Genomic DNA, 19,072 nt, shown 5'->3' with positions numbered 1-19,072 from the left:
TTTCCCGAGGTCGCGATTGGCTGCGTCACGTCGCGTCGACAGAAACACTCAACACGCTGGAGGCGATCGTCACAGCGTCTGGTGCGGATGCAAGGCGTGCTTGATTTTCTCTCCCATAACTAGCTTCTCCTCTCCAACATCCCCCCAATTTGCATCCTTACTTCCTTTTCTTGACGAGTCATATTACTCTCAGTGGATGAAAAAGCTGTGCTCAGTTCACTCCTTCCCTCAATTCCTTCTTCACCGTGTCTTCACTCGATATAAGCTTCAAGGGAGCCCCTGCCTGCCTGTCCCACGTTAAACATTCCAGTCTACTTCCCCCGCGTCCCGTATTGCATAATCATACATAGCTGCGCATTCTCCGGGTCGACGCAGAGCTTCGATCGAAGCAAGACTGGCTATGAATAAACGAAAGTAGCGGGTTCGGCTCGAAATTCCTACCTTGCTTCGCGCTCAAGCTTTCACCTCTCCCTTGTTCCTCAGCGTTCAACACACCTGAACGAGTCGCTTGCGTCTTCTACATAAACCTCCGAACATTATTTATCTCTGATTATATTTGTCTTATGGTTGGGATTGAATTGCTTGTGGCATGGAATCTCAGGACGGAATATCCGTCCGGCCTATGAGGCGTGGGTTTGCTCTGTCAGATACAGTCTGTTGATGCTAACCATTGAATGCGGAATTATAGTGAAGGTACTCTACACGTTTGACGATGAGAGTAAAACGAATTGCCTGGCCCGGTGGCCTCACTTACTCGACATCCAGACTGCATCCCTGGATGAGCAAACCCAGATTGGTGTCATCGAGCTGAAAACGTGCATTCAAGCCATTGTGTCTGCGAGGTGGGTCGCTCCTGTTGTTGAGCTCAAGCCAAATCGTGCTAATTGATCCTCCTTGGACACTCTAGTCCCGAGCTGGTGGCCAAGCTGGGACAAGACTACACAGTATATGCCTATGACTATTCCGAATATGAGACGCCGCTAGTCGGTCAGGGGATGCTCTCATGGGTCCTTGCTTCGGCTTCTCCGACTCCCAACGCACCAGCACATCAATCGAAGACTATGGTAACGGGTCGTGTGTGCAAAAACGTGCTCGGTCTCTTTTCAAAAGGCGCACAAGAAACACTGGAGGTCAAACTGCGATTGGTGCCAGTACCTACTGTTTTGCAGAGTGAATACCTCGAAAGCATGCAGAAATATCGGGAGTTGAGCAACATAATTCCCCATGACTTTGACGCACAATCATGGACAGTCTTCCTTCGTCAGAACCCTGGGCTGCTCGGTCCCTCCAACACACAACCCCTTGACCGCACAACATCACCCATGGATCACGCTGGAATTGAACGGTTTCACCGTTTACTCAGCGAAGGATCGACTCCAAGGGAATTGTCTTCGATTGCTCCAAATGGAAATTTTCGGTCTATATCACCTGCGCAATCCGCGCTTGCCGTTCCGAGCAGGGTGTCCACACCTGGCCAACTTCAGCAACATCATGAGCAACTTCAGATACAGCAGGCACCTCGGATGCTGCTGCAGCAAGAAAGGTCGCACGGGGAAATCCGCCCTTCCTCTAGTGCTTCTATGCGCGACTCTGAGCTGCCTTCGCATGTGCATTATGCCAGCCGCCGGGATTCGGTACAGTCAGGCTATGGAAGCTGTGACGAATCGGCCGACCAACAGCCACGAAAGCGAGCCAAGCTGTATCGAGCGGATTGGCCAGGTAGATCTGACTTCAACATTGAGAGACAGCCAAGTTCTTTGCGTGTCGCAGCCAGCACAGCTGCCTCTGTTCGCATTCACCGTCCTACCCCTGTCAATCCCGCTGTCGCTGCTGCCCAGAATTCGAACGAGGAACCTGTCCGGCCGCCAACACCTATCTCTGGATCGAACGATCTCCCACGCAGAGTGCGACCAGCCCCCAGCCTCCTACGCGAATCGTCTGTTCAAAGCAATAACTATACTTCACCATACCCCATGAGTGATGATCCAGGTGATCACAACTCTCACTCGCCGGAGGAACCGCGCTACCAGGGTCTGTTCGAACCATCAATCAGTATGCCTTCTTCACCTCCGGTCTTGGATGGCGGGTTTCCCAATCCATCTAGTCCTGTCCTTCCACCTATGGTAACCGATCCCGACTCGGGTTTCATGAGCGGTGGCCTGGATGATCTCTTGGATGATGATATGGGCACTCCTTTGGAGGATTGTGCAAAGTCGATCTCGAATGACGCACCAAAGCGCAGACGCACAACAGATGCTGCAGCACAGGCCAGCTCCCCTATCAATCCTTCCGCAGTACCAGAGAATCAGATTGAAAACGCCCCCCCTGCTCCTGCCCCAACTCGCGGTCCTGCCAGTGCGGCCGGCTCGAGGCCACCCTCGCGGGCGAGTTTCAGACAGGCCCCCAAGCCTTTGGCTCCTGCCCCCTTCTCACAAAGTGAATTGGAGCAACTCATGAGTGCGATTCCCGCAAGTGACCCCGTCGTTCCGACACATGTCCCTGCTCAATATGCCCATTCCTGGACAGGTCCCATGAGCGACCTCCTCAGCGCTGAGACGCCTACGCCGAAGCCTGTGACAGAGGATGGCAAAGTCCGTAGTGGGGCGGGGGCAAGAAGGCTTAGGCAGGTCCAGGCACGTCTAGATAAGTGTATCCGAGACGGTCAGGTCCCTCCTTACTGCGAGAACTGCGGGGCTATTGAAACTCCCACTTGGCGCCGAGCCTGGTCAAAGGAGTTTGTTGGAGGGGAATCCGATGCCAATGAGCTGATGAAGGATCCCACCATGCTATTCTGGCAGGTTTTGGAAAGGAACGACAAGGATGAGGTCACAAAGTTCAAAATGTTCAAGAAGTCCTTGGTTGACGCCGACAATGACTTTGTCCAGATCCTTCTCTGTAACCGTAAGTCGACATGTTGTTATTTCCACTGGAATTTCTACTGACGTACAGGAAGCCTGTGGCCTTTGGCTGCACAAATTCAAGTGTATGCGCCCTGAGAACAGATGGAATAAGCCGGCCAGCGGGAAGAAGAAGCGGATGCCCCGGAACCGTAAAGGAGGTGGCCCGCTCTCGGACAATGGTACCTTGGCGAAAATACACCCCAAGCCCCAGTCCTCAAAGCCGGCTGGGTCCTCCCCTGGTGCGTCTGATGCCTCGTCGCCTGCGGAAGAGGAAACCCCGCGCCCAGATAATGGCAACGAGAATGGAAACGATCGAGACAATGACGAGGATGTTCAAGAAGTGCCGTCCAAGCGGCGTCGTGCCAATAGCGCTGAGCCACGACGGTCCTCGGACACCGCAGAAAAGCGTTGGCAGGAGCAAGATGCAACGGAGGCGCTGCGGCGGGCTATTCAGTCCAGCCCAGCCCGAAACCTTGAGAAACACCCTGGTGCGGCGGTCGATGAGAACAGCCTTACACCTAAGCCAGTGAGAAGAGCGCTCTTCCATAGTGCTCAGAACGAAGGTTGTCCTCTCAAGTCCTTGGGCGGTTCCGCCCTGAACAGTCCCCGCCGTAGCCCTCGCGTTAACTGTCGCGATCCAGGTCAAAAGCCTCAAGACAAGGAAAACGCGGCGATTGACAAAGACCTAGAAGGGTTATTCGAGAGTCCGCCCTTCGAATATGACCTGCCCGCCAGTCCTACCCCCAGAAGACGAAACCAGCGCAGCAACCTGCTGGGAGAGAAGCGCAATTCGTTGCCGTGTATCTCGCCTTTGTCCAAAGCGCGCCTAGAGGGAAGCACAGACATAACGCCTACCAAGCTCAGCGCGCAGAAACTTCACCGTATACAGGGCAGTACGACTGTGACCCCCCGTCAAAATAAAACGCCGAAGTCTCTGCGATCTTTAGGACCTGATCTGCCTTCCATGCCCGACGGTGGGTTTAATGTGGAGGCTTTGGACAATATTGACAGTATGCTTGTTAATATCTTCGAGGACGTGCCGTCTTCCGCACAGTGTGACTCCTTGTTTTCTTTTGGGCAATCCAAGGACTCGACGAGCGGCAACTGGTCTGGATGGATTGAATCCGATTATATTTCATTGAACGGATCCGACGTCCAGGAGGCAAATGGCGAGCAGCGGACGAGTAGGCGGAGCGGCGCGAGCGAGGACGAAGATCTCATCCACGCCATTCTCTCCGACCCGGACATCCAAAAGAATGCGCATTTTGATCCATTCCAGTTTACTAGTGCAAGCGCCTTGGACTCTGGCATTTTTGGCTCAGATTCAGTCACCGCCGATGTCGTCACTCTCGGCTCCAGAAGCAAAACTGCCGAGGAGCCCGCGAGCAAGGAGTCGGCTTGAGTATGACAGACTAATGCCTTATAATCTCTCTCTTCCTCTCATGTTTCCTTTTCAACTCCGATCCCCTACATTACACACCCCTCGTTCATGATCAAATTTTCACTTCTTCTTTTTATTAGCGAAGGCGTTGGGCGGGATTCCTGGCAATTCCAGTGAAGTCTTTGTTTTCTCATGCATTTTTGTGCGAAAGTGCGCCCCATATCATGTTGTTGTTCTAGCGTTTTGCTCTGCCCACACACAATTGTCAAAAGCACTAAAGCCTGTTTCATTCTACTGTTGTCTAGCCTGACTGTTGGATCAATTTTCCTTAGTTACGACATCAAAGGGGCGGTACGTCTCTTCTTAGCATTTAGCAAATGAACAAAGATATGCATCACACATTCTAGCAGTACAGCTGCAGTTCACTGAGGAATAGACTTGGTGCGACTTGACTCCAACTGAGACCAATCTTTAGAACTTTACCAAGTACAGAACAGCAGGCAGAACCCATGGCATGTCATTGGTAAATGTAATTGGTATGAATCCTTATCATTGATTGCCATTAAACCCCTTGCTTCAATCCAGTAAAGCAAGGAAGAGTCTGGGAAGAATATCTCACGAACAGCGACCATCCTGCGTTGACCTGATCCATTGATTTCCGTACAGACTCCACAGGCTTCCATCTCAGAAAATGTAGGTATCATATCCGTAGGTTTGTTGCAGAATAAAGGGTATGTCAAATGTGAGATATAGTTCTAGAATCGCGCCGCAAATATGCACGAAATGAACCTATTCATCTATTCATTGGAATCATAGAATATAGGCTTCAGCTTATGAGTCACTTCGACAACGTGTTCGTAGATCTTGTAGTCTGTGCAGCCATTGTCATTAGTCACTCGCTCGCTCTGCTTCCCAACGTCTCGACGTCGGCGAGGTGTGCAAGGCACTCACCGCAATCGGAAGGGTTACCCCAGTCTGTCGTGGCCAGGACACGGATCCCGAGACCCTGTTAAGCATCATTAGCTCCCGCTGTCCGGTTTCTCTTGGTCTCAAGAGGCACGTACCTGCCCGCCCTCTAATTCCGTGACTTTCCCTACCACCTCGACTAATTTTCCCATCTGGAGATGTGAGTCTGACTTTAGGATGAGAGTGACATCGCCGTTATTCCCGCATGTTATTGTTGCGGTGTCACCATGGAGGGCTGTTACCGTTCCAAGGATGCGGACAGTGTGTGTTGAGGAGCCGCTAGAGGGGTGGAAGGCGTGAAGGTGGGCAGGGAGGATGCGGGGGGTTTGGAGGGACATTTCGTCTTTCTTCTGTTTGGATCAAAGATTTTGGACCTTGGTTGTGATTACTTTTGGGTCCTGCAGTGGTTGATGTGCTGGGTTTGGTAGCCAGCGTTGTATATGTAGATGTAGATGTAGACATCTTTCTACACAGAATGGTCAAGCTCGCCGCGGGGCGCGCAACGCGTGTTCACGTGATCTCATTATACTCTCCACCGCCCGTTGGGCTGGGCTCTGTACGTCAATCGGCAGATGTTTGATCGGAGATATCGACTTTTTCCTCCACAGTATAGCCATTCCCACCGTCTGTGGACGATATACTATTTCCACGCTGCGCAATACCACAGATGAGCTCATAGAGTCACCGACACATTGTTTACATTGATACCATTCCACGAGCGGTCGTTGCCATGCCTCCTCCGCTTCCATCCCAGCATCGCGGTATGACCGCCAACCCTCTCAAGCCAGTGAAGCGTTACCGGCCGGGAAAACCGATCGCAGAGGAACCCTCGTCGTCTGAAGAGGATGACGATGCGGAGGAAGAGGTACAGGAGCAGGAGCGGCGCAGACAGGAACAACAACGGCAGAGGCAACAGGCTCCAAAAGCGACTTCGTTCCCTGCTGGCGCTGCTGCTGCTGGGAGGATTACAAAGGGCGTGCAAGATGTGAAGATTGAAGAGGATGACGACGAGGAAGGGTTTGTGACGGAGGAGGAGGAAGAGGCGCCGCCGAAAATAACTGCTCGTGTTGCTGGCGACCGAGCGGAGACTGTGACGGCTCAAGCAGGCAGAGACGAAGAGGAGGAGGAAGAAGAGGAAGAGGAGGAGGAGGAGGAGGAAAGTGAGGAAGAAGAGAGCAGTTCAGAAGAGGAGGCGCCCCGAAGGGTTCTGTTACGGCCTACGTTCATCAAGAAAGACAAACGCAACAATACACCGAATCAGTCACAAATCGCCGCTAATGTCGCCGATTCGGCAGCGGAGGCGGAGGCGCGCAAGGCTCAGCGGCAGGAGAAAGCGGACATGCTGGTCCGAGAGCAGTTGGAGAAAGAAGCCATTGCGCGAACGACAGCAAACAGAGCGTGGGACGACGACGAAGTGGTTGAAGCCGGAGAAGAGGGTGCCATAGATGATCGGGATGGCTTGGATCCAGAGGCAGAATATGCCGCTTGGAAGCTACGAGAACTCAAGCGAATCAAGAGAGAGCGTGAAGCCATTGAGGCAGCGGAGAAGGAGCGCGAAGAGATCGAGCGTCGTCGGAACCTCACTGCAGAAGAACGCGAACGCGAAGACCGCGAGTTTATTGAGAAGCAAAAACAAGAGAAAGAAGCCAGTCGTGGCCAGACTGGGTTTATGCAGCGCTATTTCCACAAGGGTGCCTTCTTCCGTGATGATCTGGAACGCGAAGGACTGGACAAGAGAAATATCATGGGACAGAGGTTTGCCGACGATGTCGCTCGTGAGACCTTGCCTGAATATATGCAAATTCGGGATATGACCAAGCTGGGAAAGAAAGGAAGGACACGGTACAAGGACTTGAGGACGGAGGATACGGGACGCTTTGGAGAGGGCTTCAACGATCGACCCCGCCGTCGGGACGGTGCGCCTCTCGGTATCCGTGACGAGCGATTCCTACCTGACCGTCCGGAGGATCGCCCCAAGGGTCCCACAGGAGCCAACGCCAGTGCCGTACGCGAGAGACGAAGGTCGCGGTCAAGATCGTATTCACCAAGGCGAGACCGTCACCGCGATCGCAGGGACGACAGACATGATAGCCGGCGAGACAGGTATGGGGGCGATGACCTCTATGCTGACCGTGACCGCCGTGACCGTAGTCGTAACCGAGATCGATCAAAAGACCGATACAGGCCGGAAACCAGCAGCCGCAGGAAACGGAGTCCTTCGCCATACGACGACCGCGACAAGCGACGGCGTACAGACGATGCTACATAGACGGGCTTATGAGAAGAAATTTTTATTGTTCTTGGAGTTCCTGGTATCATGAAAATTGCGGATGGGAATCGTCATTATGTTGCATTGCAGTTGCGACGGGTCATAGCATTTGTTATTCTTATCTAAGATTCTCTCTCGCGGGGTTTGGATATATACCCTGTATCTGGGCTGGTGAACGGAGTGTGTAAGATAAAACAGACATCATGCTTCACATACAAACACAGCGTCCAACAAGCACTCGCTCGCTTGTGACTTATATCCTTCCCTTTCCCATTGAAACAATGTATGCGCCTTAGCTGTGATGTGACGAGTTCTTCTGAAGTAGTCCGTTCCCCTAATATGCAATACGACATCTTCCATAGTCGTCGCAAGGCTCGTGCATTCCCGCTGTGGTGACTCCATCAGGCAACGGCTCAGCGGGCAGAAAACCACCCACTTATTTCACCCCTGCCCTTTCCAACACCTTCTCTCTCTCCATGACACTCTCGCCAAACCGTAACAGGAAGATCGTTCGCCCGGGCCACATCTCCGTAGGCTGATTATGCGCCGTGACCTTGGCCTCAAAACCACAGCCATCACAGACCCCCTCTATGATCCCCGCCACAAAGGCAGCGCAATTGAGCATGTTCATCTCCTTCGGAACACTAATGTATGTGTTTACCAGCGGGTCATTGTCCGTGATCATGTACTCGTTAGGTGTTTCTGGGGACACAGAATGCTCGAGGGCGTCTGCGGGGCGTTGGAAGAGCAGGCGCCAAAGCGGCCCATGAATGAGATGAAGCAGGGGAAGAATACGGAGAGGTCGATTAGGAGGGGAAGCAGAGGTCGAGGAGCTTGATAGAGAGGTCGAGGTGGAGGAGGACATAGAGCGGTAGAAGAGTAGATCGAGGAGACGGAGGCCGAGGGGGTAGCCTTGTTCGTTTAATCTGGCAAATTGTCAGAACGGAGGGACGAATCTATCAAAGAAAGACGCGTTGCACCCACCTGCGCTCTAGATCCTGTATCCCTGTTACTCTTCGCTGGGCGTATGTAACCATCTCCGCGAACAGAAAGGCGAAGCTTGCCCGACTGAGCTCCGCATTTCGACTGCGGTTCAGGTGTCTGTCGTAGATCGTCTTGCGGTTCGACGGGATTCGCAGGCCGGGGCTTTGTTGCGCGACTGTCGTCACTTGCTTTGGGGGCGGCTGTCTGTCAGCGGTGCCAGCTATGTTTGTTCCGCTGGTGCTGGCAGATAGCATCGACGAGTGTCTGGGGGGTTGTGATTGTGACATGTCGGTTGTGGTCGGTTGTTACGCCGGGGATGGGAGATTTGCGGGATGAAGTAGAAAGAGATAGTAATTCAATTGATCATTGCATCATCTCGTGTTGATAGAAAGATTAATGCGGGAAGGAGCCTGACTGTTGGTTTTCGAGATGGGGTGTTGGATGCCGATAAGACGAGTTGATGATGGAGGTTGCAATGTCCATCATCACTCTCCATTGGGCGCTTGAAGACCATATGACACTGCACATCACACACAGTTTATCAGACTATGAGCAATTGGTGCACCTGCTTTACCCATAGATGTTTACACGGACATTATCCAGTTCGGTGATTTTTTTTCACTCACATTTGGTACGAGGTTTTTGACAGCTACAGGTGCTACTTTAAATGCTTACGGAGTAGTGAGGGTAGTAGAAACAGTTAAACAGAGAAACGGAGGATGTCTTGAAGCAACTTCTTCATTGTATCTAACTTCAACGAAATCTATTTTTGACGGTGTCAATTTCGAGCTATCCAATATCCAGTCGTTCAAGGCCAGACCAACAGCACTGACTCCGAACAATCAGTCCCGTCAATGGCAACGATAAATCTTGAAAATCTTAATCAACCTATACTGAAAGCCATTATTAGCACATACTCATTGACCTTGACAAAAGTCATGCTCAAATTCGTGCCAAATGACCAACAAGAATCAGACATCCAAGGAAGATAATGCGCACAGAGCACGTCTATGATGGGTTCATGGCGACGGCTAGCGTGGAAACTGCGAATGTAGGAAGGAATTTTCATCATAATAAAGCCACAGGGCTCTGTTGGTCGATTTGAGGATCGAGGTAGGACGGGTAAAAAGTGCTAAAGACTTACCCAAAGTTAGTGAGCGGCGAGATGTTGCCCTGTGAATGAATAAAAGTGATATTATTATCACATATTTAAACTCGATCAACTGCGTGAGTCTGCATATAACTCCACTGCCAATTGAACAGGCTATGCTGCTGTGCGAAAGTCAAGTTGTTGACGGCTGTGGAAGAACAGAAGGAAGAATTTTTGCGGCGGCGGAAGGCTTTTTATAGTCGGCCTGAGGCTACCCGGGAAACCCACCGACCCATACGAAGCTTCTAGAGTGGAGAGCAGAAGAAATCTTCAAAACAACCGACGCAAAATCGAACATTCGGTCGAATTGACAGATTTTCTATTACTCAAAACTATTATCTTCGGCTATGCGATATCCAACAGTGACATGCCCTTGATGGCCACTGAATAGAGGATTCCAAGATTACGCGCTTTGTATGAAATTGAACAAGAGCAGATAAAGAAGCTAACAAGTATCAGATCATCGCCAGGTGCATGCCTTTCCCCCAATAATACCCATATGCAAATAAGTTGAGGTTGCTCCTCTATATACAAGTCATTATCTCGTACCAGCAAATCCAAGTTGGCGCTGCATAGCGGCAGCTGATGCTATTTGAAGCCCTTCTGCTTTTGCCTCGAGTTCCAATTCAAAGTTTTGGAGATGCTCTGCACCCAATCCTCGCCACGTCGGTTGTGGGGTAGCACATTTGCAAACGGATACCGGGATGCGGATACAGTCACATAATCGCCCGGCTGCAGTTCGATTCTACCATTGCTGTCAGCGACTGTCGGTGTAGCTTCCAAGTCGCAGAACTCACCTCTCTCGGCCATCAAAGCTTGCCCATGAGCTTGTCCGAGCATCGTAAGGTACTCCCATACGTAGAACAATGGTGTCTGGCAATATAATCGGTCGGAAAGACAGAGTGTGGGCGCAGATTGCGGTGACAAGAATGACGGGGTTCTCTGGATGACACAGTGAACCTCCCGCTGCGAGATTGTATGCTGTCGAGCCGGTAGGCGTCGCTATGCAGACTCCGTCCGCTAGTAACGTTGTGAAATGCTCATTGTCACCGAACAGCTCAATTTGAGACATCGCTGATAGGGTCAGTCAGGAGCCCATTTCCAGGCAAGGCCGAGTGCTTCAGGGATGCTCTTACTGGGGTTCGGTCCTCTGTCAAGCACAACATCGTTGAGGATCTGGAAAACCTTGTCCGGTCGATGGGTCAATGTTCCTTCCATCTCCTCTCCTATCAGCTCTTCGACGAGATCTCGCTTCGTTATGTTTGTTGCGTCGTCCTCCGACCGCCGATTGCTCCTCATGATTGTGCACTCGAACCTCAGTCTGAGGCTTACCACGACACCGTCCTTGAACGCAGTCTCTAGTGTGCTCTGGTACTGGTTGAAATCGAATCTAGTCAGGAATCCCAGAGACCCCAGTGAAAACGAGAGTACGGGTGGTACGACATGCTGAAACAGCCAACTTGTGTAGAGAACCGTTCCATCCCCTCCTAGTGTAACGACGAAGTCGAATAGATGTGCTTCCTCTGATGCCATGTCTGCATCCCAGTACTTGAGCCGGCCTTCGGCTGTAGGTTCTTCTTGAAGGAGCTGAGTCGCTCCAAAATCCGGGTGCGTCTCCAGCCGCTTCTCCACGTAGACGACATATTTTGTCGAGCGATCTTTGGAGAGCAGCCACTGGGTAACCTTCCGTGTAAGTACGACAAGAGATTCGTCGCGTACCTTTGTCACCAACAATACGCTCTTCACCGTAAGCTTGAGCTTGATGCTCCCTAGCTTCTTTGACAGCTTGCGCACATTCCATGCCATATCCGACAGCTGCTTCTTGGTCAGGTGCCGCGATTGCACCACTGTAGGGGTTGTCTTGAGAGCCTTTCGGTCCTTCGCCTCGGACGGTTTAATCGCGTCGTCGTCGACGACGGTGGTCTGCGGGGTTGTTCCGTGCGCTTTGCTCGGCTTCGCGTCTGGTCGGATGTCTTTGGATGGCGGTGATATCCATTCACCCATGATCAAGGAGTGCACAAAACATGCCGTCCTCTCGTCTGTATTGTCAAGGTGTGGTCTTGATCTTGAGTCATCTACTGAAACCAAGGACGACTTGCGGCGGTGAGTGCAATCAGGGTAAAGCACGACCTATAGGCAGGGGGTATTCGCATTTAGCAGGAGGTTCAGGGATTAGGCCTGGTAGGTTTGTGCGTTTACTGTACCTCCAGCTGGTTATGCGTTTCTGTATCGCTGATTGCATCTCCATGATCCTTCCGTCTGGTCAGCTCTGGCGGTTCCTCCGGTGAGGATCTGGAGACTTACGGTGTCGTCCTGCGACAGCCCCTTCTCCATTATATCGCAGCTCTGCTCTCAGGGTCAATCAATTTCAAGAAAATTTCTGATGATGATTCTGATGATTTCTGGCGCTATTTTCCCATAATGTGGTTCCAGAAGCTGACTTGTTGCGTTCAATGAGATGTTACGGTTCCGGCCAAAGTGGGTATGACGTCGTTGCACGGCTCAAACAGTCATCATACCTGATCCTGCTAAACTGCATGTTAAGATGGACACTTGCCGACACTCGTTGTTGGCGCTAATTTGGTGTTTACTGTAATTGTGATTTCTGGTGTGTCTTCCGGCATATTCAGTTATACAATCTGGCTAGAATGACCCATCGACATGGTTTGGTGGGGAGGTACGCCAATTCCGTTCCTGCCGGGGAATATATATCTACATGATAAGCCAATACAACAACTTTATATGGAGTCTGCACAAAACATGCACAGCGTGATCTGATGCACTAGCCAATATCCACATTGAAAGCAAGGCCATATCAAGGATGGATTCATTCTCGCACAAACCCTATAACGGAAGGCACTATATACATGCTCACAAGGCAATACAGTATATCTGTAGAGAGATGTACAGATGAGCTGTCCAGGAAGACAAAGGTGTAATATATTGACCCATCGATCTCACCATTGCAAAGACAAACATAATATTGTAGGCAAACAATGAGGTCCTCTGGCGGTCTATGCTGATTCCTTTCCACTAGCCAATAAACAAAGCAGCAAAGCTATCTTTCTGCACCATTATCGTATTCTACCAATAGGCTTAATTGATCTGGATATCAATACCCCTTTTATGAAGGCGTCCTCCATCTAATGGTCTCCGTGGCCCAGCTGGTTAAGGCGTCCGACTGTTAAGCTAGCTGCTCCTAGCAATCGGGAGATCGGCAGTTCGATCCTGCCCGGGGACGTTTTTTTGGTATTTTTCCTTCCGCTCGAGCCTAAGTCACAGCTCACCATTCTATTAAACCAACACTGTTGTCCCAAACCCATTACCTGCAATTATAACTCTTTTTGTATTTGGCAATATAAATAGGGATAGATTTTTCTTCCACGGCTGCAACCACCCTGGGGGCTAGACAGACAAAACATCCTGTCTATCAAGTGCCCACGTGAGATCTGGTGGTCAAGGTCTTATCTGAGGCTCATATATTCAAAACTCGAGGCTGTTCTTCAACATTCGTCTCCATGGCCCAGCTGGTTAAGGCGTCCGACTGTTAAGCAGTGGCTTGTGCAATCGGGAGATCGGCAGTTCGAGCCTGCCTGGGGACGGATTTCTTTTTTGCATCTGTTTTCCCCTCTGCATCTCTATCCCCCAAGTCACTCCCTTCAAGAAAGTGTGTCAAAGTTTTGCACTATTGGCACCCACTATTTTGTTTGATGCACTATTGGACAGGTGGAAAACAATTCGTACTGAGTTGCTGTGGTGGCCAACAGCGGCACAGGCAGCAGTCAAGTTTGAGGCTGTGTATCATAATCTAAGTTGATATGATATTCTATGGGACCGGCCACGCCAGAAAGTTCTAGCCTTTTGACCACCCCGTAACTTGGTACTCCATACTTTCTCCTCTCCTCATTGGAGGTGGTCACCAGACGAGTACACAAGGCATCCAGATTTTTGGTTAGATCAGGTTCTCATCCCTTAGTTCCCATCTAAGCTTCCAGCCTGGTAGTATTTTTGATGCTACGTACGGCTAATGGGCTGATACGAGCGTAGCTGAGAAGCCACCTTCAATGTCTCACTCGGACACATCCTCACGACTCGATGGCCCTTCAGCCTTGAGACGCACACCATTATCAAACTAACCAATCAGATGTCTCCATGGCCCAGCTGGTTAAGGCGTCCGACTGTTATCGCAGTCCATTTGGACTCGGCAATCGGGAGATCGGCAGTTCGAGCCTGCCTGGGGACGTTTTTTTGTACCACCTTAGCATGAAGGTACATTGGCTTTTTGGTGCATAGAATTCTGCTTCTTCCCCATAATATCTTGCCCCTGAAGGGCTGCATGACCTCCCCCAAACAGGAAATTCAGCGACTTCCTGAGATGATATCTCGTTGACCCCTCAAAAGAGGGATATGCGCATTGACCTTGTTCGGTTCTAAACAGTTCTAAACAGTTCTGTACAGGTCTTTAGGTTCCGAGAATTCTGTATGTCCTCACAGCCTTCCTTAGCTCATGGGGGTAGCGACTCTCTGAAAGTCGGACCGTTTAGCATTCATATTCAGTTTATTCTTACGTACCATGTTCCTTGGGTGATGTTCGCCCGACCAAGGTTTCCCCTTTCCACGTTCTGAATATACTTTACTTTTTGCAGTAGAAGCCCTGCTGGACGGGGCCAATGACTGCTGATCCAGTAGGAACCAAAAAGGCTCCAGCAAAAATAGGTGTCGAAATTTAAAGAAATAAAAAGAAGTCGTCCCCAGGCAGGCTCGAACTGCCGATCTCCCGATTGCACAAGCCACTGCTTAACAGTCGGACGCCTTAACCAGCTGGGCCATGGAGACTTGTTATTGTTTCTGCTGGCAGCCTTTAAATGTCTATGAATCAAAATAATAGATTGTTCTCAATAGATCGAATGAACTGGATTTCGAGATCCATGGAATCGCACCTGGATCAGCGCCAGTGAGGGCGTCATTCACTTCATTACCTTGGTTTGTTGCCCGTGTGATCCGAGCTGGATCGTCTACGCTGATTGACGCAAACGGACATCGCTCCCCGAAATGGTGTAAAGTACATGAGAGGAACCTTTTGATACCCATCGGAATTGTTCGCTTGTGATACCTCACCCCATCATAGATGATGACTGTACAAGAAGGTGCAGGATTCATCGATGCTGGATGTGGTCGGTGCATATCACATATGCAAGTTGCGGACGTGCTGTCTTTGCTTGAGGCTCGCATTCGCTTGTCTACAGGACTATGCAGACCGTCAGCGTCATCGTCATTGCCTCTACACCTCGATATGGATGTTAAGGTGAGGTAGTTTCGAGGGTGCCTGCTGCCGTGAAGCCATGATTCGTCGGGCACCCAGACATACTGCCTTACGTACTTGGTGAGCTCTGTAAGAAGTAGTATATACATGCAGGTGTGATATGTATGTACGTATTTGACTCAAGGCTACCTGCAGCTGTGCCCCCAAATCATTCTGGTGGAGGGGACAGAACATGAGCCTGACGCTGCTCTCCTTTCTTTGAGGGTGGTTGAACGTAGACTGAAGACCCACTCTGTCCTCGGATCCTTCTCTCTCAATTTCTCAAAGCTAAACTCATGATCCAGGCGAATCTTCTACTAGATGTGTCCATGGTGCAGACTTTCGGCAATAGATCCAGCCCATATTGCCTTTGACTCCGCCACCAAGCGTAATGAAACCGCAGTGTGCCAACTCGCCATGTTCGAGTCACTAGTCTGAGATTCTGACGCTTTGCCAGTCACACGATGCCCACTTCCTGTTTTCTCAAAACAGGCTTCATAAGAAACATCCACTTAAGTCGGCTTACACCCCTAACAATAAAGCCTGCGAGGCCGCAGCCGTGAGGTTCTTGAATTTCCTTTTTAGGTTTAGGTTCAGCTGAACAAAGGGTGAGCTCAGACGTTGTGGCGCTCGGACGCAGCACGCGGCGCGCAGCAGCAGAGAGGATTGAAAAAATTAGTTTCACAGGAATAAACCTAATCCTACAAATGGGTATGATGCATCCCGCAAAGGATGCTACCAGGGGCCGGTCACTGTAGACTTGGATGCAGCTGCATCTCGGGGCATATGAGGCACACCCTGTGTCATCTCATTGCTGCGGTTGATATGTCTCACGGCGCGGTTGCAGCAATCGCCGGAGGAAACAGCATATCTCAGATGGTGAGTGGCTGTGGGAACCGGAGTACGCGGCCGACGCGAGATTGGCAAAGACCATTTGGAAAAATATAAATTAGAAATGCTGAAATAGCGCCTAGGCCCGCAGTGACCTCACATGCTCGACCAATGATAATGGAATCGGCTACAGTTATTTCCCAAAGTATCACAGGATCTGGCCCCAATGACATGGAACTAAGGCAAGTCAAATCAATTAGCGGGTGTTCCTAAGACTGAGCTTTGCGCTCTTGAGACTCTGAGTGGCTGGCATCTGGCGCTGGATTAAGTGGTCTTTCAAAATCAGGATTGAATCATATTAAGTGAACCTTGATAGAGAGAGAGTAGACAATTGAATGTCTTCTGACTTGACATCCCTTGTCTCTGTTTGATTGCTTCCTGCCTGTGCCTCATTATGTGGACCACGTCCAAGAAAATAATTATTTGAGGGTGATCCCTACATTGCTGTGGAATTTAACTAAGGTACGGAGTAGTGTCGTCGATTACTGCCCAGTTTCGGGCTTCTCCTGTCTTGGACGGTCGAGTTGTGACCGCCATTTCGGGGTTGCTGGATTGAGCCTGGTACAGCAGTGAGGCGCTAATTTGGCGGAGACAGCCAAGTCGACCCTGCTTGGAGTGCTGGAGACTTGATTCCTACTTACACCCCGAAGGATAGTGTGCGATTGACGATCACTTCAGTGGTCATGACTACTCTTTTGATTCTTCTTGTAGTGTTTAATTCTTGACAATGTGAGGTAGTTGTCCCTAATCCTGTGAGGCCGTGAGGATGCTGACCGTGTCCAGCAGCCAAGGCATAGGGGATGGACTGTAAAGGGGCTAGACTAGTTCGGGGCCCGCTGATACTGTAGCATCAATGTGGCCTGTGGGTGTTTGATAAGATCATTCATCTCTTGTGATGGATTTTCTCCCCGAGGCCCCAGCTTGTATGCAAAGCGGGCTGTTATTGTCGACCGATCGGCGAATGGAATGGGATGGAATTAATTTTGGACTGTTATTTGAGACAACTGTCTGACTAAATCCAGGTCCAAGCCCAGGGCAAATCAGGAGCGAGCAAAGTATGCGCCGGCCTTCCCTTTAACCTGGTAGGATCCCTGCACAACGCCATTCAAATTGGAGACAAGCGATCAAATGAAGAGATCATCAGCACAAAGCAGTTGCCAGTAAGTTAAAGACTAAGCACAACACTCCGTACAGGAGACTGACCCACTTTCATTGCCCGTCAAGCGTCTCAGGGCCCACAGAGAAGCAGGATTCAAGAAATATCGTAAGAATTGTTACCTAGTTACGTATTGACCCCTGACTCAGAGCCCCGTTTGTTCTATTAATTTTCTAGCCCCCTGCGGTCCCCGTGGGTCCGCACATGCGTCCCAACTTCTCGGCGGTTTCTTCCCTGAATCCGTGGCCTTTGATTCGCACAGCAATCAAGCGATGATCTCAAGAGTCCGATCAACTAGTACCTTCTAGGTAGTGTTCTTCGCGATATCCTTGTCGATACTCGATAGTATGTTGGATACACACAGAGTACGGAGGTTACGGAGGTCAGACCACGAACTCGGCCAATCTCGTGTAGATGACCGTTATACTGAGATTCGATGACAATCACCTAGGCCATCATAGGCGATCATGGTAACCGCCCTTGGAAGCAGGGATTGGGGTGAGCACGACAGTGGGGGGAGGAACAAGAGAGTCCACGCCTTGTCTGATGTCTTGATGGCTGATGCTCGGTTCCATTGCCCATAAAGCATACTAAGCTGCTAGAAGTGAGCAGAAGGTCCGAAATATACAAAGTATCCTTGCAACCTTGAGCTTTATGTCATGAGCCTTGAGCCTTGATTGAGCCTTGATGTCTTGTGTGACGTCGGTGGATCTTTCAGAATTGTCCAGGCTTATTAATCATGTGCCCCTTTAGTTGTGCATCATTCGCTGTATCAATTTCTTTGAGGCTGCGTTGGTCGTCGCCTCGTCACTACGGAGCCACTACGGAGTAGAAAGACGCGATAGTACTCCGTACGGAGTAAGTGATACTCAATTCTGAGACTCGATTCAACTCCTAGCCGAAGTGTCAGTTGATAAATGAATAGTACCCCACTTCAAATTGTTGAGCATATTTCGTCCTTGGCTCTCCGTCAAACCTAGAAACAAAATAGTGGGCTCGTACATGATGCATCATCCATAGCCTGCGGTATTTTGTTTTTCTCTACCAGGTAATATCGGATATTTGCTGGTGGTGGGCGTGCATTAGATGATATTATTGATGCTGAAAGCCATATGCTATTGCTGATCACAACCAGTGTCACATAATCAATGTTTGTTTCCCTTTTACTTTTTCTTTCTTCTGTCAATAACATTGATAATACTAAATGTCTTACACCCTTGGTCCTGGGTTAACAAGCCACATAGAATAATAGTAAGGCGTGACAAGGATAAAGATAAAATCTCACTATCCACATGACTCTTTGATCTTTACCTTAGTCTCTCCGAAATCCTGCGCCTAATCGGACGACCGAAGGCTTGGTATAGAGTGCTTGGCGTATCCCCGATTACGAGATTACGAAAGTCTAGCCGTTCATGATTAATCTATGAGTCCAAGTGTCTAACCTTATCCACCGCAGCACTACAGTAGAAACGTAGACTCAAGCCTATGACGATAGTGGATAAACTCTCCTCGAGTGGTTGGTTTTAAAATGTGAGAGCGGATCACAACTTCACAGGGTCCCCCGGTGAGGCCGAAGAATGCCTTATTCATAGTGATACAGGGTGTAGCATAGGCAACAAGGCAATGGGCAACACTGGATATCATAGACTACATATATCTATGCCTTGCAGGGTGCCCTCGTTAGTTTGGAGCGACGATGCAATTGTAACCCTTGCTTAAGAGGTATTGAGCATCGCAAGATGTGACGCATCAAAGGAATGAACTTGCGGGGAGGCACTTGAGAGGTACCTTAGGTTGTACCCTGATACATAGTACATAATACGGCCGTACGGAGTAATAATGGTGAAGGAGAGAGAGGGAAGGCCAGACTCAACAAAGGAAGAAACAATATGACTATGTGGACCGGCCTCCAACTCCAAGACATATTGATTGCCGAACGCCGTAACCGCACAGTAGCAGGCGCCAGCGATGATAGGTCGAAATTTTGCTAGTGTGGCTTCAAACACTGAGAGACAACATTCCAGAAAAAGACAGACCCTTTAAGTTGAACTTGCTAAACTAAACCGGGCGTGT

The 19,072-nt window shown here is 50.1% G+C and overlaps 5 protein-coding genes and 5 non-coding genes across 10 annotated transcripts; 6 read left to right on the top strand and 4 right to left on the bottom strand.

Moving 5' to 3' along the window:
• Window positions 1-660: 660 nt before the first annotated feature.
• On the top strand, window positions 661-4,302 carry AFUA_5G12900 (putative GATA transcription factor (Ams2); the record flags this gene model as incomplete). Its single annotated transcript, XM_748270.1, has 3 exons — window positions 661-842; window positions 908-2,901; window positions 2,954-4,302. The coding sequence occupies 3 exons, from the start codon at window positions 661-663 to the stop codon at window positions 4,300-4,302; spliced, it is 3,525 nt and encodes a 1,174-aa protein (XP_753363.1).
• Window positions 4,303-5,078: 776 nt separating this feature from the next.
• Window positions 5,079-5,585, bottom strand: AFUA_5G12895 (putative ssDNA binding protein Ssb3; the record flags this gene model as incomplete). Its single annotated transcript, XM_001481465.1, has 3 exons — window positions 5,079-5,152; window positions 5,233-5,287; window positions 5,346-5,585. The coding sequence occupies 3 exons, from the start codon at window positions 5,583-5,585 to the stop codon at window positions 5,079-5,081; spliced, it is 369 nt and encodes a 122-aa protein (XP_001481515.1).
• Window positions 5,586-5,977: 392 nt separating this feature from the next.
• Window positions 5,978-7,516, top strand: AFUA_5G12890 (microfibrillar-associated 1 family protein; the record flags this gene model as incomplete). The annotated part of the gene is made up of 1 exon (XM_748271.1): window positions 5,978-7,516. One exon carries the CDS (start codon window positions 5,978-5,980, stop codon window positions 7,514-7,516), a length of 1,539 nt encoding a protein of 512 aa, XP_753364.1.
• A 436-nt stretch (window positions 7,517-7,952) lies between these two features.
• Window positions 7,953-8,981, bottom strand: AFUA_5G12880 (trafficking protein particle complex subunit 5; the record flags this gene model as incomplete). Its single annotated transcript, XM_748272.2, has 2 exons — window positions 8,501-8,981; window positions 7,953-8,442 (listed from the first exon to the last, which is right to left on the bottom strand). The coding sequence occupies exons 1-2, from the start codon at window positions 8,785-8,787 to the stop codon at window positions 7,953-7,955; spliced, it is 777 nt and encodes a 258-aa protein (XP_753365.1). The 5' UTR covers window positions 8,788-8,981.
• Window positions 8,982-9,467: 486 nt separating this feature from the next.
• On the top strand, window positions 9,468-9,577 carry AFUA_5G12875. The gene has a single exon (XR_013344519.1). It is a non-coding gene; the product is annotated as an uncharacterized ncRNA (small nucleolar RNA).
• A 358-nt stretch (window positions 9,578-9,935) lies between these two features.
• AFUA_5G12870 (putative NAD+ kinase) lies at window positions 9,936-12,338 on the bottom strand. The gene is made up of 5 exons (XM_748273.3): window positions 11,955-12,338; window positions 11,855-11,902; window positions 10,787-11,780; window positions 10,448-10,724; window positions 9,936-10,395 (listed from the first exon to the last, which is right to left on the bottom strand). The coding sequence occupies exons 1-5, from the start codon at window positions 11,982-11,984 to the stop codon at window positions 10,239-10,241; spliced, it is 1,506 nt and encodes a 501-aa protein (XP_753366.3). The 5' UTR covers window positions 11,985-12,338; the 3' UTR covers window positions 9,936-10,238.
• A 461-nt stretch (window positions 12,339-12,799) lies between these two features.
• tN(GUU)3 lies at window positions 12,800-12,891 on the top strand. The gene is given in 2 exon segments: window positions 12,800-12,837; window positions 12,856-12,891. It is a non-coding gene (tRNA).
• A 271-nt stretch (window positions 12,892-13,162) lies between these two features.
• Window positions 13,163-13,252, top strand: tN(GUU)7. Its single transcript is given in 2 exon segments — window positions 13,163-13,200; window positions 13,217-13,252. It is a non-coding gene (tRNA).
• A 544-nt stretch (window positions 13,253-13,796) lies between these two features.
• On the top strand, window positions 13,797-13,893 carry tN(GUU)5. Its single transcript has 2 exons — window positions 13,797-13,834; window positions 13,858-13,893. It is a non-coding gene (tRNA).
• A 503-nt stretch (window positions 13,894-14,396) lies between these two features.
• On the bottom strand, window positions 14,397-14,486 carry tN(GUU)6. Its single transcript is given in 2 exon segments — window positions 14,397-14,432; window positions 14,449-14,486. It is a non-coding gene (tRNA).
• Between the last annotated feature and the right edge of the window lie 4,586 nt (window positions 14,487-19,072).

Source organism: Aspergillus fumigatus, chromosome 5, assembly GCF_000002655.1.
Source record: "Aspergillus fumigatus Af293 chromosome 5, whole genome shotgun sequence".
Classification (NCBI taxonomy): Eukaryota; Fungi; Ascomycota; class Eurotiomycetes; order Eurotiales; family Aspergillaceae; genus Aspergillus; species Aspergillus fumigatus.
The sequence above is the reverse complement of the archived record's forward strand: the minus strand, read 5'-3'. Positions and strand labels throughout refer to the sequence as shown.